The 26,872-nt window shown below is 39.3% G+C and overlaps 1 protein-coding gene across 1 annotated transcript; it reads right to left on the bottom strand.

The window, feature by feature from the left end:
- Positions 1-1,235: 1,235 nt before the first annotated feature.
- smc3 (structural maintenance of chromosomes 3) lies at positions 1,236-26,548 on the bottom strand. The gene is made up of 29 exons (XM_084565840.1): positions 26,352-26,548; positions 25,577-25,652; positions 25,148-25,186; positions 24,985-25,052; positions 24,685-24,756; positions 23,974-24,053; positions 23,797-23,875; positions 23,419-23,536; positions 22,634-22,809; positions 22,237-22,317; positions 20,872-21,036; positions 18,145-18,266; positions 17,495-17,708; positions 17,163-17,266; positions 16,075-16,174; positions 15,068-15,228; positions 14,568-14,709; positions 14,214-14,364; positions 13,392-13,542; positions 11,384-11,537; positions 11,132-11,290; positions 9,547-9,654; positions 9,179-9,287; positions 7,119-7,366; positions 5,071-5,283; positions 4,690-4,881; positions 3,916-4,093; positions 3,613-3,719; positions 1,236-2,370 (listed from the first exon to the last, which is right to left on the bottom strand). Exons 1-29 carry the CDS (start codon positions 26,364-26,366, stop codon positions 2,299-2,301), a joined length of 3,654 nt encoding a protein of 1,217 aa, XP_084421966.1. The 5' UTR covers positions 26,367-26,548; the 3' UTR covers positions 1,236-2,298.
- Between the last annotated feature and the right edge of the window lie 324 nt (positions 26,549-26,872).

The raw sequence follows: 26,872 nt of genomic DNA, 5'->3' as shown, positions 1-26,872 counted from the left end.
ATGTCTAAATTCAAACTTCCTTGGTGTATAAAGGACTAGACAAATAACGGCTAATAAGTAACAACAAACCCTTTGCATCGTTTCATTTCAGACAACGGACTCAAAAACCTGAATAATGTGCATGATAGAAAACATCAGGAGAATAGCACCTAACAAGTGAGAAGGAGTGGGATGAGGGGCTGTTATTTTTTAATTGTCACTTCAGAAGTGTGAATTAGTTGTAGAAGGAGGTGTTGGAGAACAGTTCAGCAGAGCATGGAGCGAAGCCGTTGTCACTGTAATACAGGTAAAATGTTTTGCCTCATCTCACAATCAATAGCAAAATCCAATTCCTACAAGACTTCTTTCTCGCCAGTTTTCTCCCACGAACCTCAGGCTGGAACCAACTTGTTTCAGATCACGACTAACAGCTGAGCTGCTGTCAGTTAGATTTTGAAAGCCCAGTCGTGGGTGTTCTGCTTTCAAAGGTTAAAAGACTCTGACGTAAGGTACCATGCAAGTCCTGGCGAACACCGCAGGCTGAGATGCTCTGGATTTCTCTGGTATTACAGCAGGGATCTACAACTCCATCTCTGGAGGTCATGACCTTTCAGATACACTGCCAGTGCAAGGTGATGCTACACTAGAATGAAACCCATGCATGTGTGACATGTGGGATCTCCCCTGGCACACTGCATTTCAACAGGATCATTGATATCAAAAACAAAATATAACACAGGTGTCAGGCCCCTGTCATGTGTGCCAGATACTGACCTTGTTGCTATGATTGCTGACCACATGTCCACGGTGCCCCGTCTCTGAATCTAGATCTGCGGTGGATTGAGTTTCCTTCCCTACTTAGATTAATTTGGTGGTGAAATTATAGGATTATAAACAGACATTCACATGATATGAAAAATAGACATACAAGGTACTGACATTTTCATCTTGATGAAGTATGTCAGCTAATAAATGCATTCAAAAAGGCAGTTTAATTAATAATTATTTTTTTTAAATGTAAATCCTTCAAAATTGGTAAAGACAGACCTAATTTAAAGTATATTTTGTGTAATTTGTAATTTTTCTTTGGGCAATATTTTTCCTCAAACGTTGCGGTTCTCTGGAGAAAATGTAAAGACACTTAACATAATTGAATTAATAAATTAGCAACTGTGCAATTTTAACACGTGAGGATGTTGGGTATTAATGGAGCAGCACCACCTAGTGGTCACATTAAGGGGAACACAACAACAGTACATTATTTACCTTTTATTATTTTTGTAAGTTTTCCAATTACATAAAAAGGAACAAAACGTTTTTAAAAAAGCAGAAACTAGGTACAACACATGAGGAGCTTAATGCCAAATAACACGTCTATTGAGGAAATAAAGGATCAATAACAACTCAACTTTCTGTTGGAGTAATGATTCGTTTGTGTGAAGAGCCAAACAGACCTTGTTTTCCACCTCTGATCTAGTTTTTCAAAGATAGAGTCGAGAGGTGTTTTGGAATCTAACTTTCATATTGTTAAATGACCTAGAGACAAGAAATTACACAAAACAGTAACAACCATGGAAAGGAACCACAAACTTTGAACATTTTAAGCCTTGTGGCTTTTGAGACAGGTACATGTTATCATTGTTTCAAGAGTACAAAGAGTATAGATTACAGAAACCTCAAAGTTAAAAACAAACTCTTTTTCAAGGCTGGCAACAAAAGCCACCATCCAAATAAGCTTAAGATCCCCTGGTCTCCACAGAGCTTTAAGGTTTGAGTTTAGCAATTGTCATCTACATCATATCAAAACTGTCTCAACTGTACACAAGAGGATTTGGTTCCTGTAAAAATCCTAAAGGTCTGTGTTAAATGAACAAAACTCTAATGTATTTTTAGAAGAATTCGCAGTAAGACGAACTTGAAGTGCTCCCCTCAAGATCTTTTGAGACAATATGAGTTTGTCAGTGTAAAGTATCTACACTTCTCTCAGCTGACAGATCCAGTGTGGCTGATAAACAGAGGCACAGCAGAGCAGGAACATGGGACCTGTTTGCACAATTTCAAAACAAATTAGTATTTTATCAGCCTTCGGTAATGAAAAAACGTAACAGAAAACATCTGTCATTTCCGGCTGGGGTTTTGAATATTATTTAAATAAACCAGCTAAAATTGATGCATTGTTTTTCTTTAACAGGAATAATAAAAAAAAACTGGAATGAGGGACATATTTCTGTCTCTGGGCCTCGTTGTAGAAGGCTTCGAGTTATGCAGTGCACTGTAGAGGTGGAGAGGGTGAAGAGGATGATGAAGAGCAGAAGACCCTTAACCATGGGTGGTGTCATCCTCCACAAAGTCTTTGGCCTGCTCCGCTGTGATCACGTCGATGTGACTCACCTATAAACACAGACACATGGTTAACCAATCAATGTCTCCATTCTAGTCGCTCTGACGAAGCAGCAAGTTACAAAGCCTGATCAACCCAGAAAGGAAAAGATTTCAGCACAGCAGAGAGCAAAACTGGGGAGCAGCCAGACCACATCATTACGTTTACATAATTGCTGCATGTATTTTAATCTGGTTTTCTATAAAATTAATGCAAAATTATGTTTTCAAATTTTCAACAAAGCTATGTTTTTTCATTTTAAATCCTTAACCCTTTAAACTCAAATGTGTCGCCAGCGGCATATATGCACAAGCACGCTTTGGATTACTGTAATTCCATCACGGTTTCCGCTATCGGAAAAGTTCCAATGGTTTCTGAGACGTGAGACGTTCCCCTTTACAGCCAATGTGGTGTCATTATTGTAAGGTTATTACACTCTTATAACATGCAGTCAATTGTAAATAACTGCCAGATACCAAAAGTTCCAGTTATTCTGGAAAAATTGGCAAACGCACTGACTCACAAGACAATTTCATTGTAGTCAACATAAGCGAGAGAAAGCCCAACAGACATTTTGAGGCTTAGTTGTTAAAGGGTTAAGCTTGGAAATAAAACTTTTTGCAAATTTTGTCAAAATTTTCACTGGATTCGATCATTTGTGCTGCTCATAAACCATCTAAACATACTTGGCTGTTAAATTAAATAAAACAAAACACAAAAATAAGTACAAGGTGTGAAGCAAATCAAAGAGAAATCATGAATGTTGACGCGACAGCTAAAGATATGGTGTTCATATATACAGCCTGAGTAAAAGCAGGAGTTTATCCATGTGCTATTTTGAAGACAGGAACAATAATTAAAATTGTAAATTGAGTTTGGTGTCAGTTTTATTTTGAGGTCAACTTGTCACTGTCAGTTTTGACTGAAGAATAAACACCCCACGATGACTAAGACGCAACAAACATTTTCTCCTTCACACTCATTTAGCCTTTTGCTTTTTTTTTTTAAGCAAAGTATTACCAAGTTCAAGAAAGTTATTTTTCAAACTTCTTTTGGTTTGATTAGTTGGTAAACCAGCTAGTAGGTGCATAGCTACCACCCACTAGATTGGAGAGTAGATCAGTAGATTTACATATTTAGAGGTTTAGATAATATGTCCGTGACGTTTCTCTTTCAGTGTGTAACGTTGCCTGCTTTCAACAGAATTTTAAATCTCCTGTAGTCTGAGCTTAGCTCTGTAAGGAAAGCCTCACCTTGTTTCTGAATTTAACACCATAGAACTTGTCAGCAGACTCCAGCAGCTCAGGTCTGAAGGTGGTGGTGATGAACTGGGCATGTCCTGCCAGCTCAACGATCATGTCTGAAAAGGACACAATATGGACATAATATAACACAAAAATATTATCTTGTTGCTTGTATTTGCTTCATTGTATGGTGAAAACATTTGCTCTGGTACTAGGCTACAACTGATAATACTAATGTGCATCTCCATTTTATTTATTAATATCCCTTAAAATCTCTTGATTTTCTCTACGCTCATGCTCCAAGAATTTTACCTGAGACTGCCTTTCTGTGCTGGGCGTCAAGGGCCTGGTCGATCTCATCAAACAGGTAGAAAGGAGCAGGGTCACACTTCTGAATGGCAAATATCAGGGCAAGAGCCACGAGAGACTTCTGCCCTCCAGACAGCTGCTGCATCTCCCTCATCTCACCCTGTTTCCCTGTGAACGATACCTACAGACAACACATAGAATTAGATAATAATAATCAACAAAAATACATTTAGTGTTACCTAATGCTCTCATTATTATTAGTCTGGGAAGTCAGATTAAGTTTTTGCATTGTTACAGCAGCTAATGATCAGCATAAATTTAATGTAAAGAGAATCACGTTTCATTCATCGCATGGCCAACTTCACCCGGGTTCTGCTTTGTGAAGAAAGATCAGTTCTCACTGAACATTCAGCGAAACAGACACGCCATAAGTCTAAAGGTCACTGGTACTGTTTGAATGTGTGAATTATATAAAAGTGAAGAATTTAAAACCAGAAAGATTTTGCTCTAACGGTTCCTAAACATCATTAGTTTATCTTTACATTAAGGATCCAAAAAAGCATTTAAAAACAAAACGAGGAAAAAAGAAAAAAGAAAAAAAAAGTCCATTTGCCTTTTTTAAACACTTTTTTGGATATACCATGACCTGGACGACTGAGAACCTTCACAGACATACTTCAAATTAATCAATGCTCATAGTATATGCATATATTGTTGTGATTAAGAATGAGAAATAGTTTGTTAATTTAGATAAAACAAACTGGAAAAGACACTCACCCTGATGCCGACTCCAGTGAACTGGTCCACTGAGGGAACACTGCTCTGTGAACCAGAGCCCCTCTCACTGTCTGCACCCCCCTCTCCCTCATCCTGAGACTGGCTGCCTTCAGCATCTCCCTTCTTCATCACCAGCGTAGCTTTACCACCAGGAACCAGTTTCTGGAAAACTTCACTGAAGTTCTTTGACACCTGAGAGGAAATGAAAAGATGACAAAAACAAAAAAGCAGAAGGTGTATTTTAGTCACATTCCTCTGATGATTAAAAAGCACAAATTATGTCATACTTCAGTCTAACAAAAAGAACAGAACATTATTACATACATTTTATGTATTTAACGTAAGTATGAGGCTTTGATCTGAGTCCGAGGTGCATCGTACCTGTTTAAAGGTGAGCTGGATGGCCTCATACTTGCGCAGCTCTAAGACATTCATGAGCTCCATGATAGATTTGTAGCCACGGTCCAGCTCATCCTGCCGCTTGATTAGCTTTTCCTTCTGTTCAGAGAAGTTCACAAACTGGTCCAGAGCCTTCTTGTTGACATGGCTGTACTTTTTCAGCTCTGTGTTGCACTGCTCCAGTTTTCTGAACAACTGTTTGAGGGGGGAAAAACAAAAGATAACATTATTTGCAGCAGTCTGTCAGTATCTTTAAAGTTATACAATAAGTATGAATTATGACTGCGGGTTTAGACGTGTATTTTAAAGTTCCTTCACGACTGTTGCTAACTATACATTATTTTAAGGTGTACACATGTAGCAGTATTGGGGCAGGACAAATTACATGCATGCTTCCTTAGTAGTGTCATTTAGATTTTTAATATTTCATTAATACACAAGCTTTGAAATGCTAGAAAATTCTTTGTATATTCCACTCACTGAATGGGGACATGCATTTTGTTGCATTATGCATTTCATAAAATTATTCTGCCAGCTTCTATTCATATCTGAAGAAGACATGGCTTGATTAATTAAGAATCTCATAGCTGTGGCACGCACTCTCCAAACTCTTTAAATCACTAATGACCCAGGAAACATGAGCAAGTGCCATTATTACTTGGCCCTCTCATCCACTTCTGCAATCAATGGCACCATCTTGCCTTGCCTTGCAGCGTCCCATGGAGAAAGATTAACTACATGGAGTGTTTATGAGAAAGTGTGGTGCTATTTTTGGGATCGTCGCAGAGGGGAGCTGACGCATACACACACACACACTGTGCATGCTCAGACACTTATGAAAGATGCATCCAAGTCCACTCAACTCTCAGCGTTTGCTCCTAGAGGCAGCTGGCTGAGGAAAATCAGACAGAGCACTAACTAGTGGCTGAGTCACTGGTGAGTGGGTGGGATGTGATGGCCATGGGCTTCGTTCCTAAAGAGATCTGGGTCTAGCTGTATGTGTGTGCACATATTCCCAGGGGCAACTCTGGGAATAACAGAAGACGCGCAGGAAGACTGACCTCAGCAGACCTACTTAATTATTGAGCCATTATGCCTTTAGTGTCAGCGTGAACTCAAACTGTTCATGGAAGGTCATGCTGCTCCACAGAGCATTTCAAACTCATTCAACTTAAATTTGTTTTTGTTTTTTTCAGTCCAAGAAATTATTATATCTCCAGTCTCATTTTCAGCTACAAAATTCAATTTTCTCTGCCTTGCTCCAAGCAGAATGACAACATTATCAGTAGCACTTAGCAGCAAAAGAACCACACTGGTTTAGGTGGACAGGAGAATAAAATCTAGAAAATTAAATTTTAGCACCATGATTCCAAATGACGGCTAAAGCTAATTAACTGGTCCTGTGTTCTATACAGTACGCATGATGTAGGTGCAGCACAAATCTGCAGCCTGAAGTGCCTCTCCTTAGAAATGTCGCTACATGTTGTGGCAACGGCTGTTATTGGTCCAAAGTGCATTCCCTTATTCTGTCCATCAGTGGCCAAGCACAGACAATTCTCCTCCTTCTGCCTCTGCCTACTCACCACCAACTTAAACATCTCCTCTTTTCTGTGTTGCCGTGCTTTCAGTAAAATTAACTGTTAATCAACATTTATTAACTCCAACTCCAACACTGGCCACTCAGTTCCAACCACCATTATTTGAAATACCCAGACAAACACCATGTCAGGTGTTTATCTGGGCTGAATGATGCTGACACCCCAGTGCACAAGTATCAGTGCTTAGAACAACACAGGTCAGTCATGTAGGCTGTGGTGTAGGCTCTGCACAGATCTGTTGCAGAAGTATGAACCAAGCTTAATACTGCTCTGTATGATGTGTTTACAGCTTGTTCCACTGACACCAAGTGGCCCAAACAAGTAAAATAATTTGTCACTGCTTACATTTTGTGACTTCTATAGATGTTGTCTGTTAGAAAGAGGAAACATAAAAGCCATCATGAAACACCATAAAGCACTGTGTGTGTTTACCTGTTTGAGTGTGAGGGTCTGGTACTTCTCAAAGGCCTCCTGAGGAAGCGAGCCAAGCTCTCTGATTTTCTTCATGCACTCCTCTTTCTTCTTGAGCAGCATTCCCTGTCTGTTGGTCATTTTCTCCAGCTCCTTGGTGTCGTGGTTGATGGCATCATTCTGCTCTTTCTCTATGTTCTTCCATCGCTCCATGCTCTTTATGTGGTCCTTGATCTCCCCTTCTGTTTTGTCGATTAGAGAATCCAGATCTGGGGACGGTGATAAGGGTAAAGTAGATGTGACAGAGGTGACATTTGATTCTACGGTTTTAAAAGTTGATGAAAATCCAGCTTTCATCAATTCTAATGTAGAGTCCCACTTTGTTAAAATAAAATCAGTCGTTAGGCTGAATCATAAATGGTAAGATGACAACAGTTAAGAACAAATGACTGAATATAATGCCTAGTTGAGAATAACATCATTCTTTGAATACATCTTTGATTAGCTAACGTCAACCATTAAATATGAATCCATGCAAATTAATTCTATTCAGGAACAAGTGCTTTCTGATAACTGCACTCCATCAACCTCATCTGAGTCATGGCGCCACTAGAACATTTATACAACTGTGCTACCAGGCCGTCCATGCAAGAACATATAATCCCAAATGTGAGTCAAACACATCACAGCAGTTCTCACCATCTGGCTGACATGACAATGAGGACAGCTTCTCCTTTTACACTCTAATGGCAAGAAGCTGGGCTCAATACATGTTTAATAAATTAAAAAACTTAAAATAATAAACAGTAGTTTTTATTCGCTTGTTGGGTATCTTCTTCCTAACAATTAGGGGTGCACGATAATTATCGGTCCGATAATTATTGGCCCAATATCTGGAAATTATGACGTCATTCCGATAAGTCTGATATCATAACGAATGGCCCCGATAATACATAATATATATTTTTGTCAGTACTGCGGTGTGAGTGGTTGTTTTAATCAATCGTTCCAACTCCCACATGAGACCTGAACAGCCTGAAGTGAATGCTGCATTCAAGTGGCATCGGTATAATCGGAAGAACAACATTCTGGCTGAAAAAAATCATTAAAATACTCCCTCATGTCGGAAAACAACTCGTCAACTCGGTCATGATTTTGGTAGTAGCTGCCATTACCCAGGATGTTACACATAAACCACAGAAACATGAAAGGTCGGAAAAACGACTCTCAAACCGGGAACAGGGAATTTCCGTCACCACTTGAATGCAGCACAACGTGCATACGTTTGTAAACAAACAACATGGCGTGGTGTGGGACTTTTTCAAAGTTTCCGAGGACGACATTTCTCTGGCTGTTTGGAATAAATGTTTAAAGAAAGTGCCACGAGGTGGAAAAATCAGCACCAGCTTTAATACCTCGAACATGAAAAGTCATTTGAAACATAGCCATCGATGGGGTTTTGAAGGCGTATGAGGACGCCAGCGCGGCTAAAGAAGGTAGCAAGCTAGCCGGAAAGAAGACACCTGGACTTGTACCCACTGGTGAGGCTTTCGAAAAATCCAAGAAACTATCAGCCCTTCACCCTCATTGAAGACAGGGGCTTTTCTCGTCTCATTAATCACTATGTTATCGGTATCGGCCTTCGGAAGCGGAAAGTTATCGGTTATCGGTATCTGTTTTAAAAAAAAAGTTATCATGCATCCCTACTAACAATAGGATTCTCAAGTGGCAAGTGACCATTGCCCTGAGTCATGGCCTATTTATTACAGTAATAGTATTGTCAGTTTGTGATGATTTGCATGAAATTAAAAATAACGGTGGTTGCTAGTAACAGGAAAAAAGGCCCAGGGAGAAATGCTGATTAAGTACCGATTAAGTACATTTGATGTACGCAAAGGCTCAGCTGTTCAATAACTAAATAACCCAAAATATTGACTACAAGTCATTGTTAACATGGACTGGATTGTTGCAAAAGTCACTGTGCTGAGCCAAATTACTCCTGCAACATATATATATATATATATATATATATATATATATATTTTTAAACCTTCCTGTTGTGCCTTAAGTACTATGCTTACCTTCTGATCGAGACAAAGTGTCTTTGACACGTTTGTTAATGCCGTCCAGCTCAGATGTTGTGGCTGTGAGCACTGTGCCTCCCTCTGTCTCTCGCAGCTCGTTTAGCTCCTGTGTCAGTGCAAATTAGGCAACATCAAAAAAGAGGGTCATACAAATTCAAACGCCCCTTCTCTAACTTGTATGGATGAAAGCCCTGAATCCAAAACACTTACAACAGTGCACACATTCAACACATTATTTCAATTGAATGATCAGATGAAAACCTGAACTCTGTCATTTTGTGCAACCAGTGACATATTATTGATCAAATATAACACAATATATTTTCCTACGTAATGGTTCTAAGATGTTTAAAGGGACAGTGTACCTGCTCCACTTGGTCAAGACGCTTCCGCAAGTTCTCATTGAGATACGTTTCCACTCTGGTCATGATGCCCTCCAGCTTGATCCTTTCATTCAACAACTGTCTGTTGTCCTGTGAGTAGACAAAGGAATCAACACACAACAGTTAGTCATGTTATGTCTATGCCACATGTACACAAACAAGACATTAGGACACGTCCAAGAACTCAGTATCTAAATCTTGTTTTGTGTAATAGTTTCTGTCATAACAATATTTATTATTCAAACTACACAGAACAAAACTGGAATTGTGTATCATCAGTCTCTGGTTAATATTTGCTAGAGTTAACCTCTGCACCTGAAGTAGTTTGAGCAAAAAAGTTTCAGCTGCAGTTGTCTGTGATGTATACATAAAAGACAGCGGTCACTATAGTAGCCAAAAATAGCACACCAACACTCATATTTGTACATTCACTTATGTACAACAATGACTCATAAATACAAAACTAAGTGTTGTATTGTGAGCAATATAATTCGATAATTCAACTGCCAAACACTGCAGCGCCATACATGAAAGGCTACATGTTGTGGGGGTGGAGCTGTTGCACAACGATAGCGGGCATCGTTGAGAGTTCATTGAGGTGAGAGCTGAGAGCAGCTGAAAGGGAAAGAGGGGGCAATGCTGGATCACAGGAACATCCCACACACAGCTGCTGCCTGTTACTCTCACCTTAGTCAGATTGTTTTTGAATACACTAGCAGGAGGAGGCAGAGAATGGAGGGAAACAGAAACAACAAAATGTAGGTAACAGGCATATTATGTTCTCTGAACTACATGTAGGGATGTGTGGATGCACTATTTCAGCTTCAACAGTGCATTTCTAAAAGGTTCAACATCCCAGCTGTCCAAAGTCCAAACACAGAGGACAGACCTACCCATCGAGAATTAATTGCTGATTTATGTACTAAATGCTGTGATATATTTATTTATTTATTTTAAATTTGGGAACTTATCTTTTGTAAGTCCAAGTTGATGGATTGAACATAAGGTGATCATTTTTTAGAAAGTCAATACTAGCACTCTTCGGCTAAAAGTGAAGCATTAAATAATCCAAATACTATTAAGAAGCTTTAAAGGAAAACAATAATTTGCAGCTGTATGAAGTGATAACATCCGCAACCAACTGATAGATTTAGTTTATGAAGAAAACTTTAAGAAAAAAAAAACTCATTATTAAGTGAACAATTTAAAAAACAAAAAGTGATTTAATGTGAATATTTTTAGGAATGTTTAAAAAGTATTTTAACATGGTGGGTCATTTCTTTCCAAATGAATATATACCTAATATATAGAGCATGGGAGCAGAATGTGAGCCTTTTATATGCTCAGATGTAGCCTTATGTGGTTTTAAATGAACTGCCCAGGGTTGTCAATGAACCACAGTTTCCTCCACCAGTCTGTCTCACCACAGAGCATTTTTTTCCTTTTTCTCAGTTTAACAGAAATCCATACTGTGTAATAGAAGTGCCTGTCAGCTATTTTAAAGTGTGGTAAACTGTGCATGTACAGACATGGAACATAACGTCTCTGTCCCCAACAGTTTCCTGACCTGCTGTAACTGACGAATCTCATCGTTGAGGTCATCAACTCGCCTCTGGTCCTCGAGGCTGAGCTGAGAGAGCAGATCTGTACCCAGCTCAGCCTTCAGTGATTCCCTGGTGGACTCCATGGCATGGAGGCTGGCCTCCAAACTTTGAAGACTGCGTTGCTGAAGACGAAGAAGAGGGAGATTCAGTTAGTGACCTTAAACTGTGCCTGTATACAAGTTTAAATTATCATTTACCACAGTATACATTATCACCTTGGGCATAAACGTCTTCTCTGACTGCTGCCTCTTCTCCTTCAACATCTTCATTTCTGACAAAATACTGTCTCTGGATGCCTTAAACTTCCTCTGCTGCGTCTCAATCTGCTGCATCTGGTTCATCAGTTGGTCAATTTCATTGTTGATGCGTGGATTCAAAAGTTAAAGAAGAACAGTTTGTGCCAATGTTTAATATAGATAAGCATTTAAATATTCTCTAAGGAGTCCTTTGGCAAAGAACTAAGTTAGTTTAGTCCCGTGATCCAACTAGTTTGGCTTTCAGTCCAATATACATTCAAAACATTTGTTCAAATAGAATAATATTATGGCAGCTGTAGTACAGCACTGCCCATGAACAGCAAAGACTGTTTTAGGCAGGTGGTTTTAATGTTGTGGCTGAAACTAAATACTTTCTCAAATATTTAGTTAGAATGTTTGAGTGAATGAAAAAAGAAACTACTCGATGTCTCCAATGCCTACCAAACTATTGGCTCAACAAGGGAATGGAAAGGATTACTGTCCGATAAAGGGATTTACAGCTTGGTACAGATTCAATAAAATACTATTGAACCCACTCCCTAGGCAACCGGGTCCGCTTTGTTGAAGCTGTTAGCTGTAAGCAAATACAGTCATGGGACAGTTTGTAGGCTCAACCCGGAGCTTCAATAATGAGATTAGGCTTTCAAGGGAAGGTGGTGTCATTGTAGATATTAAGACCGATGATTATGAAAGGTTGCACATACTCATCATGAAGCCAATTTAACAGACAGGCTTATTGATCTTCTAAGACTTCCACACTCCTCTGTGCCTTTGAGGTTTTAAAGGACTCAATGAACAGTAAGGTAAATCAATCTGCTGCTTTAAAAGGGATGACTGAAAGTCAGAGGACTTCCAAGCAAACTGGGAAAATAGGAAAAATAGACAATACATTTTCTTGAATGTGAAAAGATGACATCAGGACCCAACTGCTCTGCTAAAAGATTAAAAAAATAAATAAGATAGGGTCAAAACATTGATGGCAACTTAAATAAGAGGGGACTGGTGAGGTGCATCGCCGTAATCCCATGCTTGTCGACAGGGCAGTGGTGATGAACAAAAAGGCTTATAAATAATGGATCCGTTTTCTGACTCACTGCTCCAGGAGTGAAGGACGAGGGCCGTGTCATCATCACTTTCGCCTGCTTCTCCTGCCTACTCGCATAAACACGTAATCACCAGGTGCATGCTTTAACCAGCATACACACTATTGGCCATCAGTGAGAAGCTACAAACCATCACACAGGTGTGCAAACACACATTTAATCATACCTGGGCGGAAGTGACCATTTTCATAAACGTACTGTACATGCAAACGCAAATCCTCTCTGATCTACTTGTTTTGCAATCATGAGCTGTCCAGCAGTGAGTCATGGCTCTGGCCGATATGACCCTACAAACTAATCTGTCTTGACCGGCTTAAACCATGTCACTGCATCTGAGGCAGTCTCCTGCTGGCTTTCAGGAAGCTACATAACCTAGATGGATTTAAATACAGGCTGAACCATACGACATCTACCCAGATTGAATGAGGGAGTTACAACATTTTTACATTAGATTTCCTAGACAAAGGAAAATCTCTCATACAATGCAAAGTGACAAAGGAAATTAAATATTTATCAACAGAAGGTGAAGGTGTAAAGTTGAATTTCTCACTGATGTGATGTTTTCAAATTTATTATTCTGTTTAGTTTCTAATTTTGAACATGACAACATTTAGTCTGATGTGATATACTCCTGTTTTTATGTGATATAATCATTAAATCACAAAAGAGGAAAAATGTCCTTTAAGTGATTATTTGGTGAATATTTTACAAAACTGTATCCAGTAAATTCATGCCTAACTAAGCCAACACAAAAAGAATGGATACATGTTTGTTTTTTACATTAAAATGCTTAAAGATTTAATTTTCACTAATATTGTAAATATGTCAGCAGCACTGGAAATGTTTTAATTGAAAGGATATGTTCAATGTTCCTGCGCAGGTTCTCGTTGAGCTTGGCCTCCAGCTCACTCAGCTCCTCTTCAGCCTTCCTCATGTCTTTTTGCAGCTCCAGACGAGACTTTCTAGTGTCATAGTAGCCTCCCGTCAGAGCTCCACGGTGGCTCACCTGGTCACCTAGGTGGTCACAACACAATGTACTGAATGCTACTCGAGTAGCATAACAAGCCTAAGACTATGATTTAGTGTGCTGCCAGAGGACACACTACTCATTCACAACATTTTCCACAGTTAGCAACTGGCTGGACCCTCTGTTAAAGAGGCTTTCCTATATACAGAAGCAGCACAAAGATCAATCAGCATAAAAATTAGGTTTCTTAGCTGTAAAGTTAACAGTTACAAAATCACTTGTTATGCTTGGTCTATACTTTGCCACAGGTCTACACAAAGCCTATGCCACCGTGGGGTTTGCTGGTATTGTATTGTAATTACACCTCTAAAGCCCAAGACAGCAGCTAGCCAGCTGTGTTGGGTTTTGACAGGAGCTGAACGGCTCGTGGAGTTGAAGTGAATAGATACTGATCAACAGTTACTTTTGCTGCAACAGGAAAGAGAGAAGACATCTTTGTCCAGCCACTGACAAATACGGATGAGGAAATGCATTTCAGACCAATCACAGTGCTTATGGTTATGGTCATCACCATAACATGTAGTCACATTTCTTGAGAGGAGCATATTATGCTACAGCATAGGAGTGCAGCCATAATGGAACTTTTAGGTACAGAAATACATTTCTTTCTCTTCAGATGCCATTATCAATAACAAACAACAACTTCAAGGCAGCTTACCTTCCAAAGTTATACAGTCCATGGTGAAAGCTCTAGCCAGCTGGGTGGAAACTTCCATGCTGCGACAAATCAGAGTCTTTCCAAAAACATGCTTAAAAGCCTTGTCAAAGTTGGTGCTGTAGCGTAGCTTGCTGATCATTGGGATAGCATCCTTATGGAGGCAAAAACACATTGGTTGGAACATAGTGGCAAATACTGCATACCTTATCATCAAACACAAATATTAAAAATGTTTGTGGTGACAAAATTCCAAGAGATATACAGAATATATAGATAAATAAACCATTTTTATATTAACTGATCCTGTGTGTGTGTGTGTGTGCGTGTGTGTATAAATATATGAATAGTCCTTACGTTGGTCTCTGGGTAGGCGGTGTCCCTGACATCCAGCTTGGTCAGTGGCAGGAATGTGACTTCCCCAGGAAGGTTCATTTTGTTGAACTCCATGAGTATTTTAGTGCTGACTTCATCAGTCTCCACAATATGGTAGAACAGTCTGGAAAAGATAGGTTATCACTTCTATTACAAACCATATCAACAGTTGCTCATTGAACAAGTAGACATGGAAACCCTGGACCTCCTATATGGTTTAGATTAACAGTCAAATCATCAATGAATGTAAAGATGTATAGATTTTATACCATGGTCCATAATGTACAGATGAAGGGTCAACTGGTACCAGGTTACTGGCCACACATTGCTACACCCACACACTTAACATATGCGTTAGCTCGTATAATGTTGTTTTAAAATTAGCGTACGCATGTTTTAGGGCAAACGTTTGACTCATTACACATTTGTAATAAAAAAACAACACAACTGTCTTGCAGTGAAAATGTAAAAGCAATCCACACCTGGTCCCAGCAGTCACCTCCACACAAGTGTAAAAGGCAGGCTCACACTCAAAGTTATTCATGACGATACCATGGTAACCATTGATGACATGCTGGTTGATGCCTTTACGACGGAAATGCTCAAGGACTTTGTTGATGCTGTCAATACCGTTCAGAATAGCCTGAAGTGAAGAGAACAAATATTAATGGTAAGCAATGATAATAACAAACCAATTAAAAAATAATTTTGTTAATAATTTAAAAACAAATTAAACAAAATACAAACAATTTTAAATCAAATCCCAAACATGGTTAACCTTTCTGAGCAGTTCTTTGACTTTCACTCCACATAGCAGACATAATCTCACTATTGTGCAGCACTAAACTGAACTATACACTACAAACAGAAAATGTGAGAGCAGAGAGATAAAAAACAAACAAACAAACAAAAAAAAACAAGATGAGTCAGCCCAGCCCAGTGTAAGAAAAATAAACGCAGGACATTTGTCCAAAAGTAAAAACGGCCTCATATCAGCTCAGCAGACATTATTCACAAGTGATATTTGATTGATGTATATGCCCGGAGGAGCTGACTGGATGAGGCAGCGGAGTGAGTCATATGTAAATTTAGCTAGCTATCACAAGGTGCCAGTAGCGAGGCAAATGAATGATTCTATTTGATGTACCTATCCTGACAACTGGCTGAGTCACAAAGCGAGGCCTTTGCCGTATTCAGGTGGGTTCACTTCTATTTACTTTGATTCATCTTCATCTTCTTTGCCTATTTCTTCTCTTACAGTGCTACAGAATGTAAGTGCACATGTGAAGGTTAAACAGATATGTAGCATGGCAGGTCTACCTATGACTTACATTTCCATGAAAAAAATTTAATAACTGCAGGGATGTGTGTGTGCAGAGTAAAACGCTTATTGTCGTGTCCATTTCTGTGCTACCACACACAATCACATCTATCCCATAGCTTCATTATGCAAGTCAGTAATTACGCAGTCATGCACAGCGATACGGACCTTGCCGGTGGCCGCTCTAAGGAGCTGCTGTTTCTTCTCTAGGTCCTCTCGTTTGGCTGCCAGGGCCTGCTGCTCTGCGTTCTCCTCACGCCACAGGTAGCTGGAGGGATACAGACAGTAACATACTGTTACACTTATGTCACCAGAAAGGCTTAAAACTTAACTGCACTCATAATACTAGAAAAAAAGCAGTCACCAACAAAAACACCCTAAAATCCCAGACAATATACAAAGATGGCTGCATATTTTAAAGCTATTTCTCAATAAATAAACATCAAATATATTTGTAAACAGTTTTCAAAAAGGAGAAATTTTACATTTAATGCGCAATTTGCCAGGAAATTGCTTTAATGTCACAATTCCTTCAATTAATACAGTTGCTGACTCACTGCTACTCAAGAATAAATATTCACTTCTTGACTTTTACTTCATCTCATTTTGGTTACTATCCTTAAGTGAAATATGTATTCAGTAATTTCTTATTGAATAATCACACTGAAATAATAAAAACAACGCAGAGGACAAAATAGTCTCATTGTTTCTATTGGGGTAAATCTATTATTTGACCATATTGTAAGATCATGCACTACTAACAGCTTGCAGCTGATAGATCTGCATAGACTAAAGCCGTCATTATTCTGCCTTTTCACCTACTAGAACAAACAGTGGATCAATGAATAGGAGGCTGCATGGTTGATTAAAAATGAGACAGATATTAATGAAACTATATATGTATAAATATAAATATATATATATATATCAAAAAAGCAAAACCATCATGCAGCAGAGGCTCCAGGTATCATTCTGTGTTACATAAATACACCTCATTGTTAAGTGGACTGAGAAGGCCTGCTGAGATTCACAGCGGAGAATATACTGGTATAACTTAAGACTGCCAAGTAAGAACAGCATACTGACGACATAAAGGAAGGATGCACAATTTAACCTTTACACTGAAAGCAAGATGCAGACATGACTCATGTCAGGATTTGTCTAAATCATGCTATACTATGCAACCACTACACACAGCAAAAAGAAAACCTAGAGCTCAAGCTAATTAAGATCGAAGAGAACAGTGAGTATCTTACTTTCTTTCACTCTGGAGTTCATCTTTCTTGTTCTTCACTTCATAATACTTTTTGTCCAGCTCCTCAACACGGGTCTTGACCTCATTTAGGTCTTGATCAAGTTTCTAAAGACGGAAGTTGAACATGGGTCAGAGAAAGTCCTCTGTCTGTAGTTCAGATCACACAGATTACAGCACAAAAACATCACAGCATTTCCTTGTGAATTAGAAATATAGTCCAGCCATGAATTTGGGAAAGAAAAAAGTGAGTAGCTCGTTTAAGCAATAACAGTAGAAAAAGATGGCAACCACAAAATACTAAAACTAAGCTGCAGTTCAACTCTGCTGTCTTACGCTGTACTGCTCGAGGTTCTTCTCCTTGTTCGTCTCTGTGTCCTCCAGGTCTTTGTGTATGGCTGCAATCTGCCTCTTTTTATCATTGATGGCTTGGTCCAGAGACTTCAGCTCCTTCTTGATCCACTTGTCCCTTTCCTCCTTTGAGGTGAACTGACTGCCTCTGCCCTGCTTGGCGTACAGGTCTGTCCTCTCCTGTGTAGCTTGAGCCAGTCTGGAAGGTGGTACGACAACATAACAAGAAGCTGCATCAATAACTCATCAACAAGCTGCACATGTAGACATAACCTTGTAAGAATGTGAATGTGTATATTCAGTTTCTCATTTATCCATCCCTTTGTTTGGCATGTGATAAAGTGAACATTAGGTTTCTTTCTTGTGTCCTGTAATACCAGTATCACAGTTTTGAAAGCAAATGCAAAAGTGGTTTCATTTGGGCCTGTCAAAGGAACACAAGGGAAACAACCGAGTACAGCTTTCTCGCTTTCTCTTTGCTGGAATTAACGTGTCCACCTGCAATAAAATACTTACAATATTTCATGTGCAGCCATCTTCTAATCTCCCCCTGCCAAACTGTGTTCAGTATGTGACGACTGAGTCATTGAGTCGAGCTGCTCAACAAAACATAGCTCAGAATGAGTCATCCCTACCTGGAGATGCCCCGCTCCTCCTTTTCCTTCACCATGTTGAATTTGGGTTCAGTCTCCTGCAGCTCTTTTTGCTTCTCCTCAATTTTCTCCAGGAGCTTCTGACGCTCCTTCAGCAGGCGTTTCTAGAAGAACAAGAACCCATTTTCAAATCAAGAAATGAGGAGGCTAAGACAGGAATTTAGACTTGAATGTAGGAAAGTGTCAGAAAATAAAACTATGGGAAAAGACAAAAAAAGGCCATACAACAGCAGATGAAGGAAATGTATGCAAACTGTGCTGATGAAGATAAGATAAACAACGGACCTTACTATCACCTATCAAGTGTACAGAAAGCCACAATCTGTTGTCCCAATCCGCTAACATGCGACTCACAAGAAAACGTCGTATACTAACAGTATTTCAAGCCCAAGCTGCATTCACTCATATCTGCCTTTTCAGTTATTACTTTGAGTTCTGTCTCTTTGCAAGTCAAATCTGATCTAATTTGATATTTTTATTTATCATGTTGTGGCACATAGAAGTAAATACAACTGCCAGTACAGTTGTGAATAGCCAGCCAGTAATGAGCCTTTTCAGTATCATATCTTTCACCTGGATCTACAACACACAGTGTGTGTTCATAATTCACTGATTATGAATTCAATTCATTCAAACATCTTTTCATGTAGGTAGTGATGGCTGGCTGTCGTCCCCCTGATACACCTCTCCTTCTCCCCCCTCGTTTGATCAGCCACCTCAAAGCCGATCAAACCAGGACCACTCGAAGCTAGTTTGGCTTTTCATTTTTCTCCAGTAACTTTTGGCTGGGGTTCTGCCAGCCTAAGCCAGGTGGGCTTATTTCAACCACCAGCCAGCATGCTGATGGCGATCCACAGACAGAGCCAATAAAGCCGTTACGTATGATTATTGTCTTCATACTAACACGTGCACACAAACACACACTCAACAAAAGGCCATATGGAGAGACACCCATGCCAACTCTGTACACAAATCCTCATGGCAGGAATGATATATAGTAGAACTGGTGGTAGAGATGCAGTCTGGTTCTTATGGTTTTTGTTCTCAATTTATCCCACATGTGCATCTGCATGCATTTTTGCACACTGGGGCAGGGTGACAAGTTTTAAATCAATCAGAATATGGATATTTTACAGATACTGGTTGTATGATCTCCCATAATGCTAACAAAATATAATAATAATAAAGTTAAAAGCAAGTACACAAGTCAAATAAAACAAACTTTTCACACACCTTGAACAAAACATACACAACCGACTCCACTTTACTACCAAGCTCTAGTTAACATAAAGAGGGCTGCCAAGGCTGCTCGAGTCCAAGACTAAACACAGACAAGTCTAGAACACAACTCAAGAAAAAGGCAAAAGACTATTCAAGGGCTAAGGATAAAATACAGTGCTTTTAAATTTCTTTTCCAGAGATTACCATGATATAGCCTCAACAACTATTTGTGGTAAGATTTACACATTCAGGACCAGAAATTCACATTCTGAAGATGATTTTGCCTAAATGAGTGGACATTGCTTCCTTCCTAGACTGAGTCAGTTCACTATGAATGTTTAACGTGGTCATGTCCAATTTATAGAAATAAAAGCATGATGCAAAAAAAAAAAAAAACACTTCTCTCACATTCTGAGAATGTAAACCTGCTTCCAAGCTGCCCACATTACACTGCCACCAAAATAAAATGATTCATCATCGTCACAAAATATTAAGATCATCAGTAGTGAAGCTTCACACAATCAACATTCTCCCTCTCAAACAAAATGTTTTAAATTACACTGGATCACTCTTCTTTTTCATTGATACCATCTGTTTAGTGGATTTTAAAGTCACCTTTAGAAAGGAACAGGTTGCAACCTGGCTAAACAAAGAGTACAGACTACAGAATACATACATTAAAAGAAAAAAAACTACACTCAGCTAGGAGAATGGAACAGCTAGACTGATTTCTTATGAGTTTAGCCAATTTAAAACTGGTCTGACTTGAAATTTATATTGATAAAATAATAATCCAATTTAGGACCATGGACCCCACGATCCCACTTATAAACCAGCAAATGTTCTGCTGAAATAGCATTTGAACAAGCTCCTGGGTTGTTTAGAGCAACTGAGAAGTCATTCTAAAATTAATAAAGTGGTGACAAAGTGGTAAATTAATGATCACTGAGTAAAATAAATATTTGCTGATTACAGCTTTTGTGCTTACCTTGCCTTTCTGTGATTCACATAACGTCAATTTTCGAATTGATTGTTTTGGATCAATAAAGAATCAGAAAGGTTAACTGAGAAGGTTCGGAGATACAGACATTTGTATGAGTTGGTTTGGCGAAATTTTGGCAGAAATCGGACGATATTGCTGCAAACGTTTCAGTCGCCATTGTTGAAAGTGGAGCAGGAAGTAGAAACAAAAATGACCCCGACTGGTAAAAAAAGATACAGTGCTGACTAGCATTTGGGTGGCGTTGTTACAGAGCGAGCCAGACTGACGTAGTATAAATGACTCACACCCATGTTGGCTTCTTGTGTAGGTCCTTGCGTTTAGGTCCCACAGTACCATATAAGCGCCTTAAAGAGTAAAGACTACCCTCCCTCTCTTCATAGAGTGATGGTGCAGAGGAGGGGGTGGGGGTGTGGGTGTTGTTGGGGGAGGGTGTTGTTGGTGCAGCATCACGTGTGTGAAGTGACGCAGATGGGAGGCTTCCGTACCCTCTGTTCACTGTTGCCTGCCAGCTCGTCCTGCAGGTCCTTGGCCTTCAGCTCGAGCTTGGTCCTCTGCTTGATCTGCTCCTGGCGTTCGGCCGACAACTGCTCCCTCTCCTCCTTCATGGCAGAGATCTTAGACTTCAGCTCTCGCACAACTCGCTCTGTCTCCTACAGAAACGGGAGTCAAAATAGAGAAACAAGCTGTGAGATTAATTTCAAAAGTGGTGCAGAAACAACAACTTACTTCCTTTTCAGTTATTAGATGATGCTCTGCCTACTTAACATGGACACATACTCTTGGAAGAGCTGACGATTTTACCCTTCTAAAAATATCTTGAATCATTAACATTTTGTTTTATTCAAACTGCTTACTACAAAACTAATTTACAAAGGTCAAGATAACATTATGTTAATATACACATATTCCTACATTGCCTTATATAGTCTATAACAATCTATATTTCTTTTAACTGGAACAGATTTCACTACATATTGTGACAGATAGACTATTCAACAAATCTGAGATACACAACCTAAACTATATGAAGTTCTGTCTAACCTAAATCAGACAAGATGTAAAATGGTAAAACAATATTTTATATTTTATATGCAATCCTTGACTCATGAAAAAAACAAAACAAAAAAAACCCCACTGCTTTAAATATGACTTTCAATAATGACATTTGGAATAATTCATTAAATGATTTACTGCAATAATTACTATAATGTGATCAGGGGTCACGTTAACCGAATATTTTCCGTCACTGACCGCTTTTTTACAACTTTGACGGAAAAATCTGAAGGCCATCGGTCATTTTGACAGATCGCAATTCACACCCCTGACCACTTGGTGGCAAGTGACGTTATTATTTGGCTCTTGTCTCTAATCGCAGTTTGCATTCCCAACATCGCGGAACTTTTGTCAGTGCACGATTTCCAGGTACACCGATTACTGATGCACACGTCGGAGCTCGGCCAACCCCAGACACATATACAATATGTATATGTGTCTGGGGTTTTGTGCAAACTGTGCTAAAAAAAAAAAAGCCAACCCTACGGTGCCATCTAAGAGCTGTTAGCGTTACCAGTCCCGGTCCAAGTACGGACCATTGACTGTATATACTACGGACAAGATGCATCAACAGACCAAACGTTAATGAAAATTAAATGCTATTGAATACGTCATTATTATCATTTTTAAAAATTAAAGTGACGGGCAAAAATAGATTATGACGGGATTTTTATGACCCTGTCAGTCAAAATGACAGACAACGAAAAAGTCTAGCGCAACCTCTGAATGTGATGCAATGTATTTTCACCGAACCCTGATCCCAGATATGGATATCAGTCTGTGATGGACTTCCTTACCTCTACTTTGTCACGGGCATCCTGTTGAGCATCACGCAGCTGTCTAGATTTGTCTCCACAGGTCTCTCTCTTAGAAGACAACTACAGAACACCCACAGAAAAACACTTAAGTCTTTGTATTGAAGAAGTATGCAACAAAAAATAAACTACACAGTGGCTACTTGATTCTTGCATTTGTACATAATTCAAACAAAGATAACTCAGGATCAATTTCTGCCGCTTAACTTTCAATGAAGTGTCATAATGCTGTCCAGGAAATTAATATTTTTGGATAAGTTGTTACACATGTGTAATGTTCTAAATGATGGGTAGTGATACTTTCCCACATAGTTACTTTATGTTAAGCATTTTACTCTTTATTTACTGTACATGCATTTCACTCCCTCAGCTTTGTTACCTCGTCGAGTTTTGCGCGAGTTTCGTTTAACTCCTGGTTGTAGATGGTGTACTCCAAAGCTCTTCTCATCTTGTCCCACTTTTGGTACTGAGCCAGCTCTTCCTTCTCATCCTCCAAGGTGTGCAGACGCTCCTCAATGTACTTCAGTAGCTCATTGATCTTCTCTCGCTTCCCCTCTGGGAAAATAAATATTTGGTTCGTTTCTAAATATGTAAAACCTCAACTAACTACAGTGGTCCCTCGTTTATCACGGGAGTTACGTTCTAAAAATAACCCGCGATAGGCAAAGTAGTGAGCTTTAGTTTTTACAATGATTATAAATGTTTTAAGGTTGCAAAACCCCTCACTACACACTTTATACACTTTTCTCAATAACTTGCAAACATACCGCACTTCAGTCACACTGCCAGCGCTCAAAGATACTGTATATGTAAATTTGGCAAGCTGAACGCATTCTGTACTGTACAAGAGACACCGTACGAGGAGATTGATTGACAATGGTCTACAGTCCTTTAGCCAATCAGGACGCAAAAGACGACACACGGGCTCTCCCTTAGCCAATCAGGACGCAGAAAACAATGCGCTGTAAAAAAAAAAAAAAAAAAAAAGCATGCAAAATTGCACTAAAAAAATCCGCGTAACTGCGAGGCCGCGAAAGGTGAAACGCGTTATAGCGAGGGACTACTGTACACACAAACTTTTCTGGCATTTCTTGATAAAGAGAGATGAGTTCAGTGTGATGCTCAGTCCATGAAAGGAAATGAAATGGGTTAAGAAGTTTTTACCTGTCTCTTTCATGAGAGAAATACTCTCCTCTTTGCGCTCATCATACACCCGTGTCCCTGCAACTTCTCTCAGCAGCTTCAGACGCTGGGAGTCTGGTGCAGTGGCCATTTGGTTGATCTGTATGAAACATTATAATAATGATAATAAACAAGATGTTACATCCTCCAGTGTAGTGTATGAAAATTATATTTGGCAGATCTTAATTTTATAAAACACCAATTCCTCAGTCTGCTGATACTGCAAGTTATGATTTTAACAGCCTATCAAAAACATTATTTTTTTTTTCAGTCCTGCTATAACACCACAAGTCATTACAAAGGACCAAAAACTATTATTGAATAAACAAGTGTGAGGCTGCCACCCCCCCTTTTCCTCACCTTTCCCTGCTTAACAATGTAGTAAGGATTACTGCGGGAGAAGCCGGCGCTCTCCAGAAGGTTCATGACATCATTCTTACTGCAACGAGAACAGTATATCAAATACATAGGACCAAGTTGTAATTTTCTGATTACAGCGGTGAGAATTTCAGACAGTCAATGCACAGAAATACTTACGTAACCATCTTCTTGTCTAAGAAGTACTGGTCCTTCTTGGCACCAATGACACGGCGAAGGGAGACTTCCTCTTTGTCAATCTGGAGGAAGATTAATTTATTCGAATCACACACAGCAGCAGAATTGGCTGGTAATACCACAGTATTACCAGGTTGCATGATTACAGTCTCACACTCGGTTAAAAACAACTTTGGATTTCTTGAAGTGCTTTTAATGGTCTTATTCAGCCTTCACAATCAGAATAATGAGCGTCGCTGTATAATCTGTGGTCACAACAGCGGTTGGCACTTTAGGGAGAAAATTAAATGAACAACATAATAGGATGATTATGCATCAGTTTCACTGGGAACTTGGACAAAGGATGTCGTCGTTGCTGATGGGCACAGACGAGTCTTGATACAAATGCCAAAATTGAAGTTTTTATGGCTAATTTGGTTTTATGCAGTATAACACTTGTTGTGTAGATAAGTTTATACAAGAATTGTAAACAAAACAAAATCCCAGACAAACATCAGCAATGAAAAACTAATAATAATGGACATATAACCATATGCACATTTAAGCTTTGACTAAAAAATAAAAAACTACTACTACAGACACACAGAGAACACAGGGTATTATCTGAGAAACTATCTAAATTGTATCATGGTGCAAAGAACCAGTTTGGCAGTTACAATAACAGGATCAATACAAAAGGTTTCTCGTTCCTACCGGCAGACGGTTGTCAGAGTTGTCAAATATAATCTCCACAAAAGCCGAAATAACACGTGGACCAGTTCCCTCCTAAAGTGACAGGACAGACAAAAGCCTATTTAACATCACAGTTAACCGTTTACCTTTAACGTTTATTTACAGTTTTTACGGATAAAAATAAATTGAAACAGATTAAAATATATTTTCTTCACACTTTAACTGATATGCACGTCCAACAAATTATTTTAACTTCTATGCCAGGGAATAATCAAAACATTAGTTGGAATCACTGTGCGTCTCACAGTTGCCTGAACTTACATGGAGCAAGGCCAGGCGCTGCTCAGGTCGCAGATGGCTGAATTCATCACTGAGGACAAACTGGATGGCTGTGAAAAAAGAAAGGAGCAGCTGTTATAGACAAAATAATAATAATACTGAAGAAGTTCAGTGATATGGACAAAATGTACTGACATTCACTTACCATAGAAAAAGTTACTTTTTCCTGACCCGTTTCTTCCCACTATAACAGGAAAAAACACAAAATTCAGAATGTCTTTTGAAAAAACAAGGGAAGGATAGCATTCCCACAGAAAGCAAACAGATTTTCACAATACAGGAAGTAGACACGTACAGTAATGTCAATATTTGGTCATAAACCGATAAATAATAGCAATTCAGTCTTTTGTAAGGAACTTGTTCATTCCAATACACACATGCTCAATAATGTAAGATTAATGCAATTGACCAGGGACACACTTTCTATATGGGAACCTACATTAGCATGCTACTTGCCAAAATAGGTATACATTCAATGAGGGTGGATTGTGGTTACCTACTTAGGCACTACAATGGGTTGTCAATTTATGCAGGAGCATTTCTCCATGTGAAATGTTAAGATACACATACTCACCAATGACATTGTGCTTCGGGCTAAAAGGGTCAACCACAGTTTGATCCCTGTAACTTCTGAACCCCTGAATGATCACCTGTAAGAGAGTCCAGAGACAACTGTAAGCACAACACTGACGACACCAGGATAGTCAACCTACAGTAGGCAGGAACTTCAGTGAAAAGCGCAACATATTCTCAACATGTGTGAGAGGGATTCGCAGCAACACATGTACACCACTTGCCAGTTCTGTAAGTACACTGGTGAAAATGAATGTATTCCAGTCCTGCAGCAACTCTTAGAGCTGTTGATTCAGTGTTGTTTTATTCAACTGTTTTGTGAGTGTAGTCTTCATATTCCAAATAGGGCCGTGACTGTATAAGCTATTGTTAGTTTCATTCATGACTTTAGCAACATTGGACACTTAATAACAACATAAACTATATTTTATACAGTCATAATACCGTCAGTCTCCCCAAATTGCACACAACGAAGACACGCCGTATAGTACTCCACACCATTAGCAAAGAGAATCTACCGTTAGCCTTGCAACGTTAGCTTAGCATCTCAAAAAGGGGACGGGCAATTCAAGCTCAATTCGGGCAGCGCTTGCTAACATTAGTTACGTAGCTTGCACCACATTTGGTGTGAGCTGGCTTAATTTTGCAGTTCATTCGTTTATACTTGGAGTAGAACCTCCGAATTCATACCCATCAATCGGTAAAATAGCATTAAGCTAGCCAAACTGATGTTAGGCCAATGAACAGTCGGCACAAGTCTGAAGTCGTTATCTTACCTGTTTGATGTACATGGCTGCCTACGCAGAGCGTCTCCTTGGCAGAATTAGGAGATAAAATCCCCCTCCACTAAACTGGAGAAGCCAGGAATTTAATAACCTGTACTTATTAATGCAAATTGTTGCATTCAAAATTTGTAAAACACTGTGTGGCAAGGGAGAATAACATGGAAAATGGCGGCGGGGGCGGGATAGATTGGACTATACCATTATGTGAAAACAAGGTTGTAGTAATTAATATTTGCTACACTTTGTGTGGAAGTGATATAAGTTAGAAAGCTGACAACGTAAATACAACAATCCCCGTATAGTATTTATTTTGGTCACTCTATGATCCCGTTTGGACGCGTTTGGGGTTTATGCACCTTCATATTTGTGTAGTTGGTACAGTCCATCTGCCTGTCCTCTAGGCGCCAAAGACAGAGTTTAAGAGTCCCTCTCTTCCTGATAGAAGGAGCGGTGGACCCACGAAGTAGTTACACAGAATTAACAATTTCACAAAAAACTACCGTTTATTGATA

The sequence above is a fragment of the Chelon labrosus genome (assembly GCF_963514085.1).
Source record: "Chelon labrosus genome assembly, chromosome: 2".
Taxonomy (NCBI): domain Eukaryota; kingdom Metazoa; phylum Chordata; class Actinopteri; order Mugiliformes; family Mugilidae; genus Chelon; species Chelon labrosus.
Note: the sequence above shows the minus strand (reverse complement) of the source record. Positions and strands in the feature narration are given on the sequence as shown.